Below are 21,134 nucleotides of genomic sequence, written 5' to 3' on the forward strand. Positions count from 1 at the left end.
TTTAAACTAGTACATATGTAGAAATCTTTAAATTTCCTACTTCTGTAAGAAAATTATATAAATACTGTTTTAAGTCAAAAATAAAAATTTGTAACACTTATTGGAAAGAGGATCTCACTTATGAGTATTCAAATGAACTCACCTCATATTCTTGACCTTTGCATCATTAATCCAGATAGCCAAGTAGCTTGCCACTAGACCATTTTTAGTGGACTGACTCATTTTTATGATTCAGTTTTCTGATAGTTGAATAAACATTTTCTTGTGGTAGCCTTTATTAGCATATCTTCTAATGCTTTTAATGTTTTAAAGCTTTCCCCTTCATTTAAATCTCTTGTTTCTTAGCTGTTTCCTTGGTGATAAAAAGTTTCAGTTGTTCCTTTCGATCTTTAACAGCTGCAAGAACAACTCTTCTTTCCAAACTAGCTCTCCTAAATTCCCGTTGTTAGAGTTGGTATCTATATTTAGCTGGTGGGATTAAATTGCAAAGGCTTCAAGCTGGGCAAAGCACACTGATCTGCCTTTTTACAGCTAGACCTGTGTGCTGTGAGGAGCTAAGGCCTTCAGTGTCCCCTTCCTTACCCAGGTTACTCACAAAATGGATTCCCAGCGGGAACTCGCGGAGGAACTGAGGCTTTACCAATCCACCCTTCTTCAGGATGGTCTAAAAGATCTCCTGGATGAGAAAAAATTCATCGATTGCACCCTAAAAGCAGGTGATAAAAGTCTTCCTTGCCACAGATTGATTTTGTCAGCTTGTAGTCCTTACTTCCGTGAGTATTTTTTATCTGAAATTGATGAGATGAAAAAAAAGGAGGTAGTATTAGATAATGTGGATCCTGCTGTACTGAATTTAATCATCAAGTACCTCTATTCTGCCACTATTGACCTCAACGATGGAAACGTTCAAGATATTTTTGCATTGGCCAGCCGCTTTCAGATCCCCTCAGTGTTCACTGTTTGTGTTTCTTATCTTCAGAAAAGACTTGCACCTGGTAACTGTCTAGCCATCCTAAGATTAGGACTTCTTCTTGACTGCCCAAGACTTGCCATCTCTGCCCGTGAATTTGTGTCTGATCGCTTTGCACAGATTTGTAAGGAAGAGGACTTTATGCAACTATCTCCACAGGAACTGATCTCAGTCATTTCAAATGACAGCCTAAATGTAGAAAAGGAAGAAGCAGTATTTGAGGCAGTGATGAAATGGGTGCGAACAGACAAAGAAAACAGGGTTAAAAACCTTAGCGAAGTGTTTGATTGTATCCGTTTTCGCCTTATGAAAGAAAAATATTTTAAAGATTATGTTGAGAAAGATGATATAATTAAAAGCAACCCAGAACTCCAGAAAAAAATCAAAGTTCTCAAAGATGCCTTTGCAGGCAAACTCCCAGAACCAAGCAAAAATACAGAAAAGGCTGGGGCTGGTGAGGTGAATGGAGATGTTGGTGATGAAGATTTGCTTCCTGGTTACCTGAATGACATTCCCAGGCATGGAATGTTTGTCAAAGACCTCATCCTCTTGGTTAATGACACAGCTGCAGTTGCTTATGATCCCACAGAAAATGAATGCTACCTTACTGCTTTGGCTGAACAGATTCCCAGAAATCATTCCAGCATTGTAACCCAACAAAATCAGGTGTATGTGGTGGGAGGACTATATGTGGATGAAGAAAATAAGGATCAACCTCTACAGTCTTACTTCTTCCAGGTAAGAAAGGCTGATTCGTGAATTATTCAGGCTGTTTGCATTTTATTTTACTTGATATCTTTTTCCAGTCCAAAAAAAAGCTATAATTGATCAGATTTTCTACTTTTTTCCAAGTTTCCTTGAACCAATTTGAAGTCTTTAGTGGTAGCATTTCATCTCTTATTTATGGTTACTGTCTATAATTTTGTTGAAAATGAAAAAACTTGTATATATACTAGACATTCCAAGTTCAAGAAAACTTGGACCAATTTGAAGTTCTTAGTGGTAGCATTTCATCTCTTATTTACGGTTACTGTCTATAATATAATTCTGTTGAAAATGAAAAGAACTTGTATGTACTTTACATACTTTGAATAAACTTCTAGGAAAAAACTGCGCCAGTGTCACTAATTTGAATTGTTTAATATTTAGAAATTTTTACTTATAATTTTTATATGTGACATTATATGATTATACTAGACATTATTACAATTTAATCTGTTTTGTGAAACCAAAGAAGTTTCCAAGAAAACAAGTCATCCTAAATAGGCTGTAGTTTGTCTGAAGGGAGTTTGTTCATATTATCAGTGCACTGTACTTTATCAGTTTGTGAAAGAATCAGTGGCTTCACCTCTATCTTCAGTAATGCCAACACTAGTACTTTGTAGCTTACAGCTATCTCAAAGAGTTTGTTTAGGTCATACCTATTCATGACCTGGGATTTATGGGCACTTGAGTTGTAAAGACCAAAGATAAGTAAGTGTAGAATGTCATACCACTGTGTACTCTCAAAGTGTGTGAATACTGTGCATTCAACACAATATTACATTTAACCAGCTTTTTCTGATCTTGAAAATTATTTTAATAATTTTAATCATTATTAATTTTCAAAGTTCTATTGAAGAATGTTAATTATGATATATAAAAATAAAATAGACATTGTAATCATAAGTATTGAATGCGGGCCAGAAAATTTCCTAAGCCCTAATTTTAAATTCAGATAAATTTCAGAAAAGACAAATTCAATTTAAAAGGCAATAATTATATCTAGGAAGTAAAAATGACATCAAAACAGAGATAACTAGAACTCATAGATTCAGGGAATACTTATAGCCTTATCTTTATTCTCTTCCATCCTGTTAACTAACCTTACTTTTATTGATACAGCCTCTCATTTCTGGTTCAAGAAACCTGCTCAATGTTCTTTATAACTACAAAAAGTTATACAAAGGGCAACTCTCTGTCATTACCTATGACACAAAGTGGAATAAGATGCCAGAATAAAAACACCTTACTATAAAAGAGGTTTATGACTCAAAATATATGTATGAGAATTTCAGGTTTTACATTTCTCTGCTTGGTCGCATCTGTTTAAAATGTATTAAGTTAGAAATAATGTGACATTTGATTGTATATTGTAAATAGAGTATGAGAATTTTTTACATAGGTTAGGGGGGGGTTTCATAGAGTTAATAAATTCATCAAATCTTTGAACAGCACCACATCTTAAAATAATCTAGGTCCAAACCCTAATTTTAAGGATGAGGAAACTGGAGCCAGAGAGGTTAAATAGCTTGACAGCTCACCTATTGAAGAGCCCGGCAGGCAGTCTACTGTTTCATCTGCTTGTAGGAAATGCCCTATCGGGGTAGTGTGAGGATGTAGACAGAACCACAGTGTGAGCAGTAAACCCCCCAGCATGAGATTCTGGTGGCTGTTCCCATTTTAAAAAACAAATTGTGGATTTATGTAGCTTGCATTTGAATATCACTTAAAAGCTCTGTGAGTTTGGCAAATTATTTAACCTTTCTGTGCCTCAGTTTTTTCATCTGTAAAACAGATAATAAAAGTGCCTATTCTGGAAGACTATGTGAGATTACCTATGTAAAGCATTTACTCCATATGGAGTCAAAAACACCATAAATGTTCATTATTATTTCTACTGTACTACATACCACTTTCTTATCAAAGATTTTTTTTTTTTTGAAAAACTGAAAACATTGGCGGTCAACAATCTAGATTTTTAAATTAGTGAACACAAAGCTAACAATGCACATGTGAGGATTAAACCACTCATCTCATCCAGTCTGAATTAGTGCTTTGCTTTAACCAAGGTTACTAGACCAGATATAGGTAGGCTTCCACAGGCACCCCTCCCTATACCACAGCTTTTATGTTAATATCTGCAACTAATCTTGGTATCCAATTATTCTGGGTTTTATTCCTTTTTCTTCTGCTACATAGAAGTAGCACTAGAGAGATCAACAAGTCTGTGACTGCACTACCTCAAGAAAGCAGTTTTCTTGTGCTTTGGTGTCCTAAAATGCATAGTGGAAAATCTTAAAATTACCAATAGTGAGTTGTAATAGTAATAGAAAGCTGAATTTGATGCCAGCCATACCAGAATCACCTACCCCGTGGCGCAGGTACTTAGAGGGCTGTCTTAGACTTGCAGAAGTGGCAAAAAAAAAAAAAGCAAAATTAGTTTCTAATATGAATCAAAAAAGAGAGAGAAGGGTATTTCAAATGACTCTCAACAAAAGGCTAGGAAGTTATAGGTTATAACACCTGCCTATATCAGAAATTAATAAAGGGAACCTCAAATTTTTTGAAGGAAAAAAAGATATTGCCCTACCATTCTCATTGTCTGTGAACTGAGCGACAGGTCCAGCTGTCCCAGATGCTGGCTTGAAGAGCATGTTATATATAGCATGCAGGGATCACTCACATGCTGTGACCCTCCCTGCAGTGACAGCATTCCCCAGTGTCCTATAAGTATTACTATTCCTTGTTCAAACATGGACAAAGCAACATGGGAAGAAAATTTCACAAGGAACTTCATAGTTCTAACCTCTGGTGACTCTGTTTTATTTTTTCTTTCTTTCTTGAAGTCTTGCACATTTTGGTTTTCAGCTTTTTGGTAAGTCAAGTAGATTGTCTCACTTTTCTAGACAATTCAGAGGTAAAATATACTTTTGGATTATAGTTTTATTTGCAAGATCTTTGACTATCTCAATGAATTCTAAATAACACTTAAAGTATAGCGTATTTTCTGGTACACCTGTAAATTTTTCTAACAAGCTCCACAATTCCTCATATATTTTTTCTTTCAGCTTGATAATGTAGCATCTGAGTGGGTTGGACTTCCACCTCTGCCTTCTGCGAGGTGTCTCTTTGGTCTGGGAGAGGTAGATGACAAAATCTATGTAGTTGCAGGCAAAGACCTTCAAACAGAGGCTTCGCTGGACTCAGTATTATGCTATGATCCTGTGTAAGTTGGCCTGACATTCCCATTTCCTAAGTATTCAAGTATATGAGTGCCTATGATATATTCATATTTTTAGAACCTGAAATTTACAGAAAGCATATAAATTCTATCACCTTCTGATTTTAGGGCTGCAAAATGGAATGAAATTAAAAAACTTCCTATCAAAGTCTATGGCCATAACGTGATTTCACATAAGGGGATGATATATTGTCTAGGAGGAAAGACAGATGACAAGTAAGTACCTAAAATCTCCCTGTGATTTATATCCAAATGATTTTTTAATTAATAAGGGTTCCTTCCTCTTCATTTGAATCTACATATTGAAATGGGACTTAGTTCTCACCTATAATTCTTTGGAAATAAAATTTTAAAATAAAAATTTGATGGAAAACTATATACAATTTAAAAGTTGCTAAAGTAAATTTGTAAATGGCCAGAAAATAACTAGGAGCAATCATAATACCTCCAACATAAGTATTCTTAGACTAGAAAAACAGCACTTAGGAGCAAATTAAGTATTTTATTTTGCTAATTTATAATTATATTTTACTACACTAAAACCAATGGACTTTTTATTCATTTAACCATAGTAAGTAAAAATTAAGTGTATCTCTTTAATGTAATATTTAAAATATTACTACTAATAATAAGGCATAAAAATATCATGGATTTGTACTTTATATTCATAAGAGAGAATTTAGATAGGTGAGTTTTAACTGAAAATAGGGTAACTATTTCCTCAGCAATGTTTTACTTATTTACTCCTAGAAAGAGGTGGTATTCAAAATATTTAACAACTGGCCACAAACAGACACTGATCAAATAGAACAGATATACCCTGGTATACCCACTAGCTCCCAGTCTCTTGTGAGAAAAACAAAGTTTCATATATAAACCTAACTTGATTTCTAGGTCCTTCTCAAGGGATAGGTAATTAGGAAGATCTTATAACTCAAAGGGAGAAGTGAGTTCAGAGTACTCCAGAAGTCAGTCATTAAGCCAGTATCCTGTCTGATAAAATGAAAATTTTCAGTTTAAATAATTTCCTGTTCCTGAAAACTCTAATTTGGCTTGTCATCATTTGCTCAGTTATAGAGATGTCCAATTCTGGAAAGGGAACCAGAATTAAGAATTGTAAGAGAAAAACAAAAATAGGGAAATATGCTAGAACTCTGTATTCTAGATCAGTAATTAATGGCTATTAATCAATTAAAATAACAAATATAGCACAGAAAATGTGATTTTTAAAAAAGTGAGTTTTTGTATAATCTTTTTATATTCAAAGTTAACATTCTGAAATTTTGATATCCTCCTTAACACCAGCTATTAAATTCTGTCAAATGAATATTTAAAGCAAGGCCATAATTATAAAAGCCCACTCAGTGCAAAATTTTAGTTTAGATGACCAAAATGTCTGTTTAAGATTAAATGTCAAAACCACTACAAATGAAATAAAAGTTCTGTAGCTCAAAAAAATTTTATTTTAGTCATTTTTCCTTAGTGAATAGAATGGAAAAATCTATTAAGCAACTTCTGCATTTGGAAACATAGTGACCTAGCCAAATTATTTAAATAGTTTCCTTGAAGTAGTATTAGTGAGTAGGAAATTGATATATCAGTAAGAAGCATACAGGTCTTGTCAGTAATATATTAATCTTGAGAATATGATTAACCAAGACAACATTGCTTGACAAATGCCAAAGTCAAGAACTTTGAAATGAGTCATTATCTAAAAGCAAGCACTGAATTGCACTAGTTATCACCAATTAATTTGAAGAACATGACTCTGTCTGTATCATGCTCTTATCAAGAAGTTTTAAAGTTAATATTCATAGTCAAATATATTCTGCTTCAGATATCTGGTCTTTCATAAGATTAAAGAAAAAAAAAAGTCCTTATAAGTTGGGGTTTTGTTTGCTTGCATTTTGGCTTAACCAAATATATCCAGTTAATTATTATTTGGAATTCTGAACTCTTATCAGTAAATTATGGATAACTTTAAGGAAACATTAAGGAACATACTAAGAATAATAATTCAGATGAGTCCAGGTTTTTCCTATAGCATTTAGCATATAAAACTGTTCTCATTACTCAGCTCAAATCTAATCTACAATCACAGTTCTTAAAATACATTGGTATATTAGTGATAGACTAAAATGAAATGAGCTATCATATAACACAGTTAAATGTAAAATAGGTACAGTCTCACCTAATTATTTTTTTAATTGATTCATTCCTAAGATGTTCAAATAATGAATTAAATAAACTTGTTACTGAGGCACAATAAAGGGTTTGTGGGGTTTTTTTAACTCTATTCATGTCTTCCATTGAATTTACTAATAGATAGGGTCAATATCTACTCTGCTTGGGCTTCTAGGCAATTGCCAAAAGTAAAAGTACCCTACCTTCCAGTAGTATAATTAAGTGATAGTTTTGGTCCTCACATGGTGGCATATGTTCAGATTAAAAATACTTTAGAGTTTTTCTGATCTTCTGCAATACTACATATTTCATATTAGAAGCAAAGTAGTGAAGCTGCTTCTTTCAAAAAAGAAAGTTTCTAAAAGGACCATTTTATTGTCTTTGATGTTTACAGAAAGTGCACAAACAGGGTGTTTATCTTCAACCCCAAAAAAGGAGACTGGAAAGATATGGCTCCGATGAAAACCCCTCGTTCGATGTTTGGAGTGGCAATCCATAAAGGCAAAATTGTAATTGCAGGTGGTGTCACTGAGGATGGTCTTTCAGCTTCAGTTGAAGCTTTTGACCTCACAACCAATAAGTGAGTTACTGTATCTTCCTATACCATATGAATCATTTAACTTTAGATAAAAATTAAGCTTTCTACTTAGGAAATGAGGAGCGGAATGCAGGAAAGTAAGGATTAAAGAGGAATTATCTTCATCTGGGTTTCTTTTGCTGTTACTAGGTATAAAAATGCCTAACATTTTGCTGCATTATGTGTATTTGTAATTTGGAATACAGGACCCACAAGTTAATGCTGGAGTGCTTAATTTGTATATGTTATTAACTTTGTGAACTTAGTTGCACAAAGGTAACAATTCAGAATAATTATCTACATGTAGGTGGATATACATGTCTCTATAGTTATTTGATTTGAAATATGTAGTTTCTTTATGGATGAAAAGAGTTCATCCTTTACTTACTTTGTGATATTTGTAAAGCATGAACATGAATGCTTCAGAAGTTTCTTTTATGGTCTTTATAATATTCTTAAATTTTTCATTTTGAGATTTTATTGGCTTAAAGTTAATGTGAAAAGATATTTGACAAATATTTATAAAAGATTAGTCTTTCAAATTTTTGAGCTAACACATTTGGATGAGTATATAGTTTTTATATTCCTAGTTTAGCAATGAAGAAAAAAATTAGAGCACTATTATTACTTTTTTAATAAATCATGTGTGCCTGATGACAAAACAGACTTTAGTATCTGAAAATCGCAAGAACTTCTATGGAATAGGACTTAAATGATCATTAAAAATCATGATTTTGAAGAATATGTAATATAGGTAAACTCATGATATAAAGAAATCAAAGCAGCAGCACATAAAATTATAAATATGTTCTTATTGTCCATATGTATAGATGTCTATATTTAAATTTATGTTTTAAAATGACAAAATTATACCAAAATATTGTTTATGATTATGTCTAGAGGATATGATCATAGGGAATTTTTCAAATTTTTTACAATATACATATTTCTGTAATTAGAAAAAGAGATGTTTTTAAACTATGAGGTCTACTTTTAATAGACTTCAGAGCTACCAAAATGACACACTCTAGACTCTTGATACTTCTAATTTGATTGATTTTATCTTTAGTTGTTATATTTCAGATGGCTGTTAACGTTAAAAACTTCCCTTAAATCCTTTATTTAAAAAAAGGTTAAGTATAAATAATTCAAAAGAAATTTTCCCAACCCTACTTTCTAAACTATCCTTGTCATATTCCTTTATTGGAAACGATTTGGGGATTTCTTGAGAAATGATGGGGAGATCAGAGGTTTTAAAAATCTGTATTAGCATTCAAATGAAATCCAACACAGTAGGGCCTAAGAGTCCTAGAATTGCCTCAAAACCCCCACTGTTGATGGCACATGGTTTGATAATCACTGCTGAAGGTGCTAACTGATGAAAGAGAAGTATTTTAGGATTGACATATTGAGAGCTTTATATATAATCTGGTTACATCTTTCAAATAAAGGAATAATATTTACATATTACCCAGTAGCAAACTTAATTTAATTCGGGGTACCTGTGCTACTTGAATTTATTATAATTTCCTATAATTGTTCAGTAAATACATTTGGCATTTCTTTAAGTCTAGAGTGACTGTATTTTCAATTATTCCTAGATGGGAAGTAATGACTGAATTTCCCCAAGAAAGAAGTTCCATCAGTTTGGTCAGTCTGGCTGGATCCCTATATGCCATTGGTGGTTTTGCCATGATTCAACTGGAGTCTAAAGAGTTTGCACCCACTGAAGTCAATGACATATGGAAGTAAGTTTTCTTCACTCCAATTTTCGGAACCAAAGATAAAATCAGTTGATAATTGATAAAATAAACACTTTTGAAGTAAACAGTAGGCTAGACTTTCCCAACATATATGCTGCTACTTGGTGGTAGACTGAAATACTCTTTGAATCTTAACTGAACTTTTGCACATGCCACTTACTTGATCAAGTACTGCTTCTAATTAGCTGTGAGCTTGGGAAAGAACTTATCTGGACCCGTTTCTTAATCAGTAAAATGAGGAGAATCGGACTGTTGATCTTTCAAGTTCCACTGCAGCTCTAAAAGTGTAATGCTTTAGGCATCCATTAGAGCAAAACTTCCAAGCCACTTACCTTTCTACCAGAGTACTTTATTTCTTAAGAAAACAGAGTCCTGAAGAAATATTTAACCTCCTGAGTGTTCCATGAATTCATTAATTCTATTTTATATCTAATTTAACTGGTTTTCTAATTTTTTGAGAATTCAGTTACAAAAGCTTTTTTGAAAAGAAAAAAGAAAAAAGTAGTAATCCATTTTACTTCCCAGATAATTGTAAATTGTGTCATGAAGAGTCACATAATGAGGGGCAGGGTGTATAGTGTGTAGGTGTCTGGTCACCACTGGGAAACCACGTGTCTGCTGAATTGTGCCTGCTGCCTTCAACACAGACACTGTGCTTGCTGATCTAAGTTTACAAGAAATAGATCTCAGTTGCCTGCAATGATAAGTGAGTTCATGCTGTATACTCATCCAGAAAATTCCAAACTCATGCTTCTACTCTCAGCTTAAAAGCCAGCCCCCACTCCCAAGGCTGGATGCCCTTACCTGACCTGTCACAAGGTTGTTCAGTGCTTTGGCAATCAAAGTATGGTCTATGGACCTGCAGAATTGACATCTCCTGGGAACTTCTTAGAAATGCAGAATTCCAGGCCCTACCCCAGACTTAATCATAAATCTGCATCTTAACGAGATTCCCAGGTGATTTGCTTGCATATGAAGTTTACAGGTACAGCTTTGGAAGAGTGATTAGTAAAGTCATAGCACTAAGCCTGAAATGGAAAATGGATATTATCTGTTCCATAGACTAGCGCAGGCCTTGCTCCCAGCTGGTGAAATGGAAGTATAAGAGGCCAGTAGCTTAACCAATTATGTTATGCATCTGACATCATTCCTTATGTTGTTGTAATAGTAGCTAGCTATGCAGAGGTCAAGGAAAAAAAATGGCTATAAAAGGAAATTAACTATTACTCCTCCCCCCACCATCAAAAAAAGGAGGGAAGAAGAGAAAGAAACAGGAGATTTCCAGGGAGGAAAGAGACTAGATTTAGCAAGAGGGTGAGACAGAAAAATGCTGGAAGCAGTAGAAAAAAAAAGGATGAAATGGATTGGTTGAGAAGGTTAGAGTTTTTGGAAAAGGGGAACAGGAACCAAGAATGAAGAAGCAGTGATTCTCAACCCTGGCTGCCCATTAAAATCGCCGGGGAAGCTTTTAAAATATACCAGTGCCTGGACCTTCATTCAGAACAATTAAATACAAATTTCTAGAGGTAGGGCCTGGGCATCACTATTTCCTAAAATCTTCCTAGGTGATTCCTAGCAGACATCCAGGGTTGATAAACACTGATGTTAAGGAAGGGTGCCGTCAATGAGCTAAACCCCAATGAGCCTAATGGTTCCTAATGGTGATCAAATGCCAAGCTGCTTCAGCAGGAGGAAGATGTAGGCAGCAACGGAAAGTACAGCATCTCCTGCTAAAAGCAGCTCTTAACTTGCTGAGGAGAGCCTGAAAAAGGGGCCTTCTCTGATTATGGTTTATTTTACAATTAGGGCAGTGGTTCTCAAACTTACTTGCTTACTGTATTCACCTAGGGAGCTTCAGAAAGTACTGATGATGCTCTATACCACCTCTACTGATTAAGATTTAATTGACCATCAGTACAGTCTGGGCTTTGGAACTTTCAAAAGACCCCTGGATGATTCTAATGTGCTGACAAGTTTGAGAACCACTAGAGAAAAGCAAGAGGAACATTCACCACTATGTGCTTGGCTGTATATTTTAAAATTTAGGTACTGATGTTTTCCATTTGGATAATAAAATCTAGAACAGTGATTCTCAAACCTTGCTGTGTATTAGAATTACTTGGGGAACTTTAAAAAAATCCTCATGCCATACTCCATACAAATTAAGTCCTCAGGGGTGGAATCCACACATATTTTTAATGTCTCCAGGTGGTTCCAATGTGCAGTGAAACTTGAGAACCAATGATCTATAACGGTTCCCAAAGCAGCATCAGCACCTGGCTACTCATCAGGTATACAAATTCTCAGGCCTCACCTCAAACCTACTGGAAGTCTGAGGGTGGGGCCCAGCAATCCGTGTGACTTGGATGAAAGCCATGTGCCCTCAACTCCTTAGTGAATCTCTATTCACACAAGTAGAGAAAGAAAAGAGATGAAAACTGTCAATATACCACATTCTAAACCTATGGACTCGTTTACTGTCACATGTTAAAAAAAATCCATTCTTCTATTTTTTCTTGAAGTCACTGCATTATTTAGGATTGGCCAAGCTGAAAGTAAGAAATATAACTGCTAGGATGCAAATACTTTTAAACCTCATTTAACCTCAATTTCCTATTGCTTAAATGTGATGATTTTTTAATTAGGTCATTTAACATCATCCTTTATCTCTTAATTTGCTGCCCCAAATTTTGTATAGATATTTAAGGTTCTTCCCTTTCTTAGTACTAAAATATTTTTCTGCCTACTTTTCCCTACATAAGAATCAGTTGGTACACAGTACAAACTGTTGGACCATTGATGACATTGTCAGATAGTGCATATCTTACATAGGTATTAGCTAATTTTAAAATTATTTTAAATCTCACTTATTCATCACAGAATGATTTGGGGTATTTCCCATATGCCAAGTACTGATAGCTTCTGGAGGAGGGAAGATACTAAAGTGAATAAGACATATTATTTGTCCTCAAATACCTTTGAGCTTGTAGAGGACATAAATATAGGGAGAAAAAAATAAAATAGAATTGCTGTAATAGATACTATATAAAGGACAATATGGGAGATATAAACTCTGCTTGAGGAAAATAACAAAAGCTTCAGAGAGAAGGCAGCATTTAGGAGTTTCTCATGCAAAAAGAGCATTCCAGGCACCAGAGGAGAGGCACACGTTTCAAAGGAATTCAAGTTGTTTGTATCATTATAACTCTGAATATTCAAAGAGGATGACTAGTTATTACCTAATGTTGAGTGCAAAGTCTAAGAGTAGTACTCACACAGTACAAATAAAGGGAAAGGAAAATGGATTCTTATGTAGTGAACACTAGTGTCAGATGCCATGCTGGGCACTAGTGTATGGGAACAACTGAAATCATAATCCAGGCAACTAACAGTTGATGCTTGTTCTGGTTCTTACTCTTAAGGTGGAGTCTGCTGGCCTTGACTCTTAAAGGTTAGTCATATTTATCAATCCAAAGGTGGATAATTAATTACCTGTCTCTTACTTGTCTCTGGACAGTCTTTGATTCCCAGGTAACGCTTAACTGCCTAAACATCCATATTAGAAACCATGGCAGTAGTTCAGGCATAGTTCATTCAGAGGATGCAAGTGTTATTCTACACTGGTCAGGTGTATCCTTCTCTGGCTAAGAGCCAGTAGGGTTTCTCAAAGATCCAAACTTGTATATTTAACACATATAAAAATTACTTTAAAACTGTTTATTGATTACTTTTTTTTCTCCATCAGGTATGAAGATGATAAAAAAGAATGGGCTGGGATGTTAAAGGAAATACGTTATGCTTCAGGAGCTAGCTGCCTCGCAACACGTTTAAATCTCTTCAAACTGTCTAAACTATAAACAAGGTGAAAAAAACAAAATAGATTGGGAGGTAGTTTGTTTGGATAATAAGGCTTTAATTTATTCTTTTTTAAAAGCCTATGCAGAGATTCATGTAGCAATTATTCATTATTATTGGCTAAGAGGTTAGCAATGGGTGTCAAAACCTCAGTCACTGAATCTTCAATGTAATGATCAGAACTTAAAACCATTTTCTAATAAGAAATTAATATTTAATTATTAACTTGAACAGATTGTTTCTTTTGTTAATCTGTCTTACTCGACTGATTGTAAAGCAGGTTCCTAAATTTGAGTTACTAATCCTTTCATTTGCATCATTAGGGTAACTTTATATTTGTTTCGTACTACAAATGAAATTAGAGAATATGTACATCTACATTTTTTAAATGTTTAAAACATCAAAAACCTTCCCTCGTGCTTCAAGATATGACAAGAATCCTATGCATTATATTAAAGATTACATGTCATTGAGACTTTGGAAATGCTATTTAAGGAATTTAATAAAAGGGTCTCATTTGAAGAGGAAAAGTCTCTAAAGAAGTCAAATTAATGTGGTCTTTTTTTTCTCCATTCTTTTTATGACACTGGTATATTGTTTGTGATTTAAATCAAATTTTAAATTTTTTCAATTTAAAACCAACAAATCACAGTTTTCAAGCTATTAAAGTATCGGTAGAGGGAGGGTAGGGAAATGTCCTTAAACTGCTGAGACAGAAGTTGTGGTCGGTCGATGGTATAAAGGAGGGTGTATATTCATTGGTTTCAGTTTTATCTATACCTTCCATGAAAGAGCTACCTATTTGCAAATTTCTAATAGAAAGAAAGGTGACTATATTATTCCATTTTCTGGAATGTGAGACCCTTACATTCAAGCTGTTTGTTCTTAGTGTATATATTGATTCCTAGGTCTGTCCAGAACCATCACATTCAACTCTCTGCAAGTCATCAACTAATCATTGCTTATGGGTTCTCATGTGCTTTCACAGACATGTTTAACTTTTATCCTGACATATATTTTCTGAGAAACCTGACTTTGAATTGATTTAGAGTATTCTATGATAAGGGGAGGAGTGCTGAGCTATGTAGACATGAGATTAAGTTGTAATAATTCTTTGAGATGATGGAAATTTCTGGAATTAGATAGTGGTGATGATGGCTGCACAACATGTGAATATACTAAAAACTACTGAACTGTACACTTTTAAAGGGTGGATTTTATGGTATGCGAATTATATCTCAATGAACAAATAGTGCATATCTTACATAGGTATTAGCTAATTTTAAAATTATTTTAAATCTCACTTATTCATCACAGAATGCTTTTGTCTATAACAACCCTAATTACTTAGAGAGTAAAATCAACAAAAATGTGTGTGTGTGTGTGTGTGTGTGTGTGTGTGTGTATAAAGAAAACCATTTGAATCAGGCAGCTTAGAGAAGAGAGAGCAAAAGATGTGGTACATGAGAAGTAAGATTACATGTAACAATAAGTGAAGGGCACATTGGGGTCACTTAATGAAGAGGTCTATGTATCTCAAGTATATAATATCTGGGTTTTCATTTATATCCAAAGGAAAGATTTTATAACCCTCATTAGTCGAATCATTTTATTCTAAAAACCGCATAGTAAAATATTTTAATCTGTTCAGGGGTTTAGTTCTGGTAATCACTAGCTTGGAAAATAGGACACATTCATAAAAATGCAAAATAAACACTTAGCATTTAGCATACCAGCTAATACAAATGAATGTCATGAGGATATTCAGAATTAGGGAGACTGGGTAAGAAGAGACCCTTTCTTATTGGATTTTGTTAACCAATGTCACCATAAAATAAATAAATTAGTCAATCAATTAATTAATTAAATTTAAAATTACAAAAAGAAAAATACCTTTCATTTGCTTACTGTTCTGATTATTTTTCACAAAAGGCTCTTTTAAATTCACATTTTAAAAAATCATTAAGTATTAGAACTCAAGTCATGCAAAATAATTGGATATTTTAAACAAACACTTTTAGCCTAAACTAAATATCAATGGAGCAAATTACATGTAGGATACACGTTTTAAAGCTATTTTTAAAATTCAAGGCACTGTAGCTACCAACTTATTTTGGGACAGAATGAATTTAGAGGGTCATGGAGTCCAAAGATAGCAAATTTCAGATGGCCAATTACCTGCAGCCCCACCAGCTAACACCAGCTGAGCACAAATATATCCCTCTTAGAAGAAGGGCTAGGGATTGTATGATTGTATGTATGTATGTACGTGTGTGTGTGTGTGTGTGTGTGTGTGTGTCACACAATAGGCCCTCAGCAACTATTTTATTGAATAAATGTGTAAGATCAGACAAGGTCAAGATGGGTCCACTACCCCCTCAGCTATCTCCCTGTTTCTTTGCTTCCATTTATAAGAAAATCTTGTCTCCTCTTACTTTCACTTGAATCAGTCAGGCTTTCAGACCCACCACTTCACCAAAACTACTCTTCAGTTACCCAGTGATTTTCATGTTGCTAAATTTAATGGACATTTCCCTGTCCTCATCTTACTGACCTATCAGCACCATCTGATATAACTGCTCAATTCCTCTTCCTTGAAATGCTCTACTAGGTTGCTAGGAAGTATTACTACCTTTGACTTTTCCTCCTACCTCTTGGCAATCCTGCCCAGTCTCCTTTGCTTCTTCTTGACCTTCTTCTTCTTCCTGACCTCTTCGTGTAGGAGCACCTGGCACTCTCCATTCACTTTTGTCTAATCACATTTTTGTGTCTTCATCTAGCCTTGTTCATCAAATACTGCCAGCAACTTCCAAATTTATATCTAGATCTCTCTCCTGACCTCCAAACTCATTTACTGAAGTGCCTATTTGATATCTCCACTTAGATATTTTAAAAGGCATCACAAACTCAACATATCTAAAACCAAACTTATGATCATCACTCACTCCCACCCCCGCCTGCCATCCTCTTTCCATGGACTTCCCCATCTCAGTCACTAGCAATGACATCATTTCAGTTGCTCAGGAGAAAAACACAGAATTATCCTTAACCTCTTTCTCTCATATCTCATATCCAATCAATGAGCAAATTCTGTTGCCTCTGCTTTCAAAATACATCAAAAAATCTGACCACTTATTACCTCCACTGCCATTACTCTCTCCAAGCCACCATCCATTTCTTGTCTGGATTAGTGCAATGACCTTCTAACGGATTTCCCTACTTACATACTTACCCCACTGCAGTCTTCTTCCACCTCAACAGAGTAGCCAAAGTGATCCAGTTAAAATGTGAGTTCTTTATTTCTTTGCTAGAAACTTTCCAATGGCCTCTCCTTTTACTCAGCATAGCCATATATATCTGATCGTATATATCTGGTTCTGTTATCTACCTTTTCTACTATACTTCCAACCCCACCTCGTATTTGTTCTGCTCTAACCACAGTAGATTCCTTGTTATTTTTAAACATGCCAGGCATATTCCCACCTCAGGATCTTGGCAGCTACTCATCCTTCTGCCTGGAGTTCTCTACCCCCAGATAACCCCACCTCCTTAAAGTGTACTTCAGTGATAACCTCAGTAAGTCTCAGATCACCCTATTTAAAATTACACCCGCCCACAATATTCCTATCCCCTCCTCTGAATTTTTCTCCATAACACTCAGTATCATCTAAGGTATATTTTATTCATTTACTTTGTTTGACTTCACCTGTGGAAGATATACTGTATTCACTGCTATATTCCCTGCATCTAAAATAGTTCCTGGAACATAGTATATACTCAAAGATGAATTGTAAACTATTTAAATTTCTTAAAAGCTACACGTCTTTTATACTAAGAATTTTAAATAATTTCCCAACCAGATAGTACAGAAAGTATTCCATTGTAAAATGTCTGCTTATTTTAATAAGGATTCGATTGACCTTAAAATTAGTCAATTCTATACTATTATTTTTTACCTCAGTTGGGCCACTTAATTAAAACAAATTCATAGGTGACACACCATGATAATTAATTTTAAATAAAAACTACAATCATGATTTGCCTTCTCCAAATATACGTTCTCTCAGGTAGTCCATCCGAGCATCCTTTGTCGACAGTGCCATCGAGTTCCATTCAAAATGAGGGATCTATAAAACAAGCAGTGTAGTTTGGATGGAAGTGTTAAAGCAACAACAAAAAAACATCAGGAAGACTTCTAAGCACTACTGAGCAGAGCTGTAGAAACCCTATGAAATTAGTTTATGTCAGCATAGTCTTTGAACCCTTTTTAGAAGCCAAGTGAGTCTTTCTTCCTGACAAAGCCCAGAAGACCTTATTTTTACCTCACAGCTCCTTTTGTCCTGTGCCTATACCTACAATGGACATTTCTTCCTATGTACCTTTCCTACATTCACCCACTAGATGTTTTCTCTTATAACTCTATCCATCTTGTAAGATAAAGGTACAAATCAACACATCTTCTAGAGATGAGATGATTTATATTTACTATTCTTTCCCCCAAAATGGATGTTTTGTTTCAGAGATATTTTAATATAACTTTTTTTAAATATTAAAAAGAGGTTATTCTCAAACTTTAACATTAAAAGAAAACACATGTACAGGCAAGGGTGTCTAGGTTTTTTAGAGGCTGATCTACATGAGTGTTGCATACCTGAATTACACGATAACCCAAAATTTCCAAATGTCGTTTTTTCATAGCAGATTTTCCTTTTAAGTGAGGGATGTTTGTACAAAAAGCTCTTAAATCCAAAAATTCCAAAGCAATTCTACATAAAATAAAAATAAATGTTTACTTCTGAAATCAGTTTACTTCTGCAATGAGAAACAGTTATTATAAGCTTTTCAGAAGCAAGGCTGCATCTTTATAAACAAAAGCAAAATGAATATAAATGAGTACACCTAGTTATTTTTCTACATAAATAATTAATGACAATGAAGTCTATTCATTAGAATTTATACTGAATATACTAAATATCTCCATCATTTCATCCATTTGTTTCTTTGTAAAGAAGGTTCTGTAAGGAATACAAAGATAAATCAGCATAGCTTATATTCTAATAGAGAACATATGATAAATAGTAGGTAACTGTAATGCAGTGTAAGAAATGGCTATATGCTATCAGAAAAGTAGAGGTAGAGAAGCTCCAAAGAAGGTATTATTTGCTTCTGCTGAGGTCAACTAGAAAGTGAGCACTTTAAGTAAGAGAGATGCTAGGCTTTACACAATTCAAGGATGGACATTAAGGCAGAAGACACAGGAAAAGCAAAGGTACATGGGGTAGAATGTGTGAGACAGCTGAGAAGCATATTCCACTACTCCATAAATCCTTGATAAATGAGATCATTAAATTATGCCAATACTAACATTTAGATAACAAAATCTGAAACTGAGAAATAAGTTACCTTTCAGCTCCTGGTGGCAGCCTTGATCCGACTATTTGGGTATTTGATTCCCAGTGCATTTCTGGCAGTTTTCCCAAAGTTATATTATGGCTTCCATAAGGAAGAGGTTTTTTTCTTTTATCCAAGATACACTCAAAATCTATAAGGAAGTACAGGAATCAACAGTATGAATTAGGTAAATTCTTACAGGTAAAAGTTTAAGATATATTTTAAATACAACACACACACACACACACAGAATGATGTACCTCCCTAATTATCCAACTTATTTGATAAGACCTGGTCCAATGGCACTTGAAAATCAATCAATAAAAATCAACCAGCAAGTATTGTTAAGCTGTATTTAACATGAGGCTATATTAAGGCCAAATCACATCAAAGAGTTTTATTTTTATCCCCTTAATTATTTTGGTTACATTTGGAGGGAGCTAAACCAACTCATCTGATAACAAGTAAGACAAAGGTTCAAGCCTGTATCCTGTCTTTCCTATAGGAAGAGTGCATAAGAGTTAATTTTGGTATGAGAAAGTTCTTTTAGGACAAATTCCAGCTAATAAAGTCATAAGGAATAAAAGATGCTGAATATCTCTACTCTGCTTCCCTAATGAATGATGGATTTAGGCAATGATTAACTGGCTGCTAAAAATCAGTAAGTGAAATGCTGATGAGAGAGCTGACAACATACAAACCCATTGATGGATCTTAATAAAAGTAAGACCATCAGCATTATGTGTCTTCTGACATGATGTAATAAGAAGTACACATCACCTATAAAATAGTCTGGCCAAAAAAAAAAATCTACCCTGAATCTAATCAAATCTCTAGATATAACTACTGGTTTATAAGAAAATGAGGTGCAGGAGCACATTAAATGACACCATGCATTTGCAAAAGTCCAGAATGTAAAAAAAATTTTTTCAATAAACTGTAAGAAGAAAACAGAGAAAGGTAGAATTTTTAAAGACGAATAACCAAATGCAATGTTTGGATCTCACTTTTAACAAACTGTATAACATATAAAAGAAAATTGAGACATTTGAGCATTGTTAAGCTATGTGACATTAAGAAATTATTGTGAATGGTTTTAAGGGTGATGATGGTTCTGTGGTTATGTTTTTAAAAGGCCATCCTTATCTTTTAGCTATATCGAAATGATATATTATCTACGACTTGCTTGAAAAGAATCAGCTAGGACTCTGGTGAGTGGGTGTTGATAGGTGTTGATGCTAGATGTTGATACTATTCTCCTCACTTTTGTATGTGTTTGAAATTTTTCCATAATATAAACAATAATAAAAGTATTTAAACCAAGAAAAAAAGAAAGAAAAGAAACAATGAATGGAGGAAAGGGTAGGTTTAACTATCTACTTTTTACACATAAGAGAAACTGGGGCATTGAAACACCTTCAAGTTAATTATCAAACATGAAGTATAGTTATCTCATTAAGAGAATCAATTCTGGAGCTAGAATGATGAGGTCTAATCCTGGCTATGCCATTTGCCAGCTATATAACCTTCAGCAAAAAATAATGTCTCTCTCTGGGCCTTATCTGTAAAATAGAATACATTCCTTTACATTCCTTATAGGGACATAATAAACAAGTTCATTATATACAAAATACTTAAGACAGTATCTAACATAATAAGCAATATATAAGTGTATCAATTACTATTGTTGTTATATGAAATTGCAGCACTGTTGGACAAATGTACATACCAGCAAAAAACCCTTAAGAACGGATTAAATAAACCACAGCACATTCATTCAATGAAATATTATATAGTCATTAACAAAAGTGTTATAAATATAACTGTTGGCATAGAAAAATATACTCAGTATTAAAGAAAGTTAGAAACTACAGAATAAGCCATTTTTGGTTTAAGAAAAAGTCAGAAATCGAAAAACAAGACACCAAAAGTAAACAGTGGTTGTATCATGGGTAATTTTTCTTTTTTGTTATCTATCCTTCCTAGTTAGTTTTTCGATGATATGCATGTATCAAGTGAATTGTTTTGTGAGTTTTCTTTTAATACCTTAAAATCAATGCTTCCAAGTCATAGTTCTTAACCATACTACATGTTATCTTAATTATACCACATCCTTATATACAAGTATTACCTATTAAATCTTATTTTAATGATTTATATACATTTTTACATAAAAAATAAACCTCGACAACAGGATGTATAAATAAGAATTGGAACTACAATGGGCTTGGGCTATAATCATCTTAGTTTCAGCACTATCTATCTATGTGACTTTGGGACAGGTTATAAATGATTTTTTTCTTCTTTACACTTTTACGTATTTTCCAAGTATTTTACAATGGATGTGTATTCTAGTTTGAAAGAAATGTTAAAAAGAATAAAATGCAAGCC

The 21,134-nt window shown here is 34.1% G+C and overlaps 2 protein-coding genes across 11 annotated transcripts in view; one reads left to right on the forward strand and one right to left on the reverse strand.

Moving 5' to 3' along the window:
* The first annotated feature begins 521 nt into the window (after positions 1 to 521).
* Positions 522 to 14,726, forward strand: KLHL41 (kelch like family member 41). The gene is made up of 6 exons (XM_039855486.1): positions 522 to 1,708; positions 4,801 to 4,958; positions 5,082 to 5,189; positions 7,552 to 7,737; positions 9,336 to 9,482; positions 13,243 to 14,726. Exons 1-6 carry the CDS (start codon positions 599 to 601, stop codon positions 13,352 to 13,354), a joined length of 1,821 nt encoding a protein of 606 aa, XP_039711420.1. The 5' UTR covers positions 522 to 598; the 3' UTR covers positions 13,355 to 14,726.
* Positions 641 to 21,134, reverse strand: part of FASTKD1 (FAST kinase domains 1) — a 49,990-nt gene continuing 29,496 nt past the window's right edge. For 9 of the 10 annotated variants that reach the window (XM_039855471.1, XM_039855474.1, XM_039855475.1 and 6 more), the window contains 4 exons: positions 18,756 to 18,894; positions 18,004 to 18,118; positions 17,395 to 17,479; positions 641 to 788 (listed from right to left, as the gene is read on the reverse strand). In XM_039855471.1, coding sequence (XP_039711405.1) covers positions 766 to 788; positions 17,395 to 17,479; positions 18,004 to 18,118; positions 18,756 to 18,894 — 362 coding nt within the window. In that variant the 3' untranslated portion in view covers positions 641 to 765. Of the gene's footprint in view, positions 789 to 14,947; positions 17,480 to 18,003; positions 18,119 to 18,755; positions 18,895 to 21,134 lie in introns of those variants that run through there. The other variant, XM_039855476.1, reaches the window with a different exon arrangement.

The sequence above is a fragment of the Pteropus medius genome, unplaced genomic scaffold, assembly GCF_902729225.1.
Source record: "Pteropus medius unplaced genomic scaffold, Ma_sr-lr_union100, whole genome shotgun sequence".
In the NCBI taxonomy this organism is placed as follows: Eukaryota; Metazoa; Chordata; class Mammalia; order Chiroptera; family Pteropodidae; genus Pteropus; species Pteropus medius.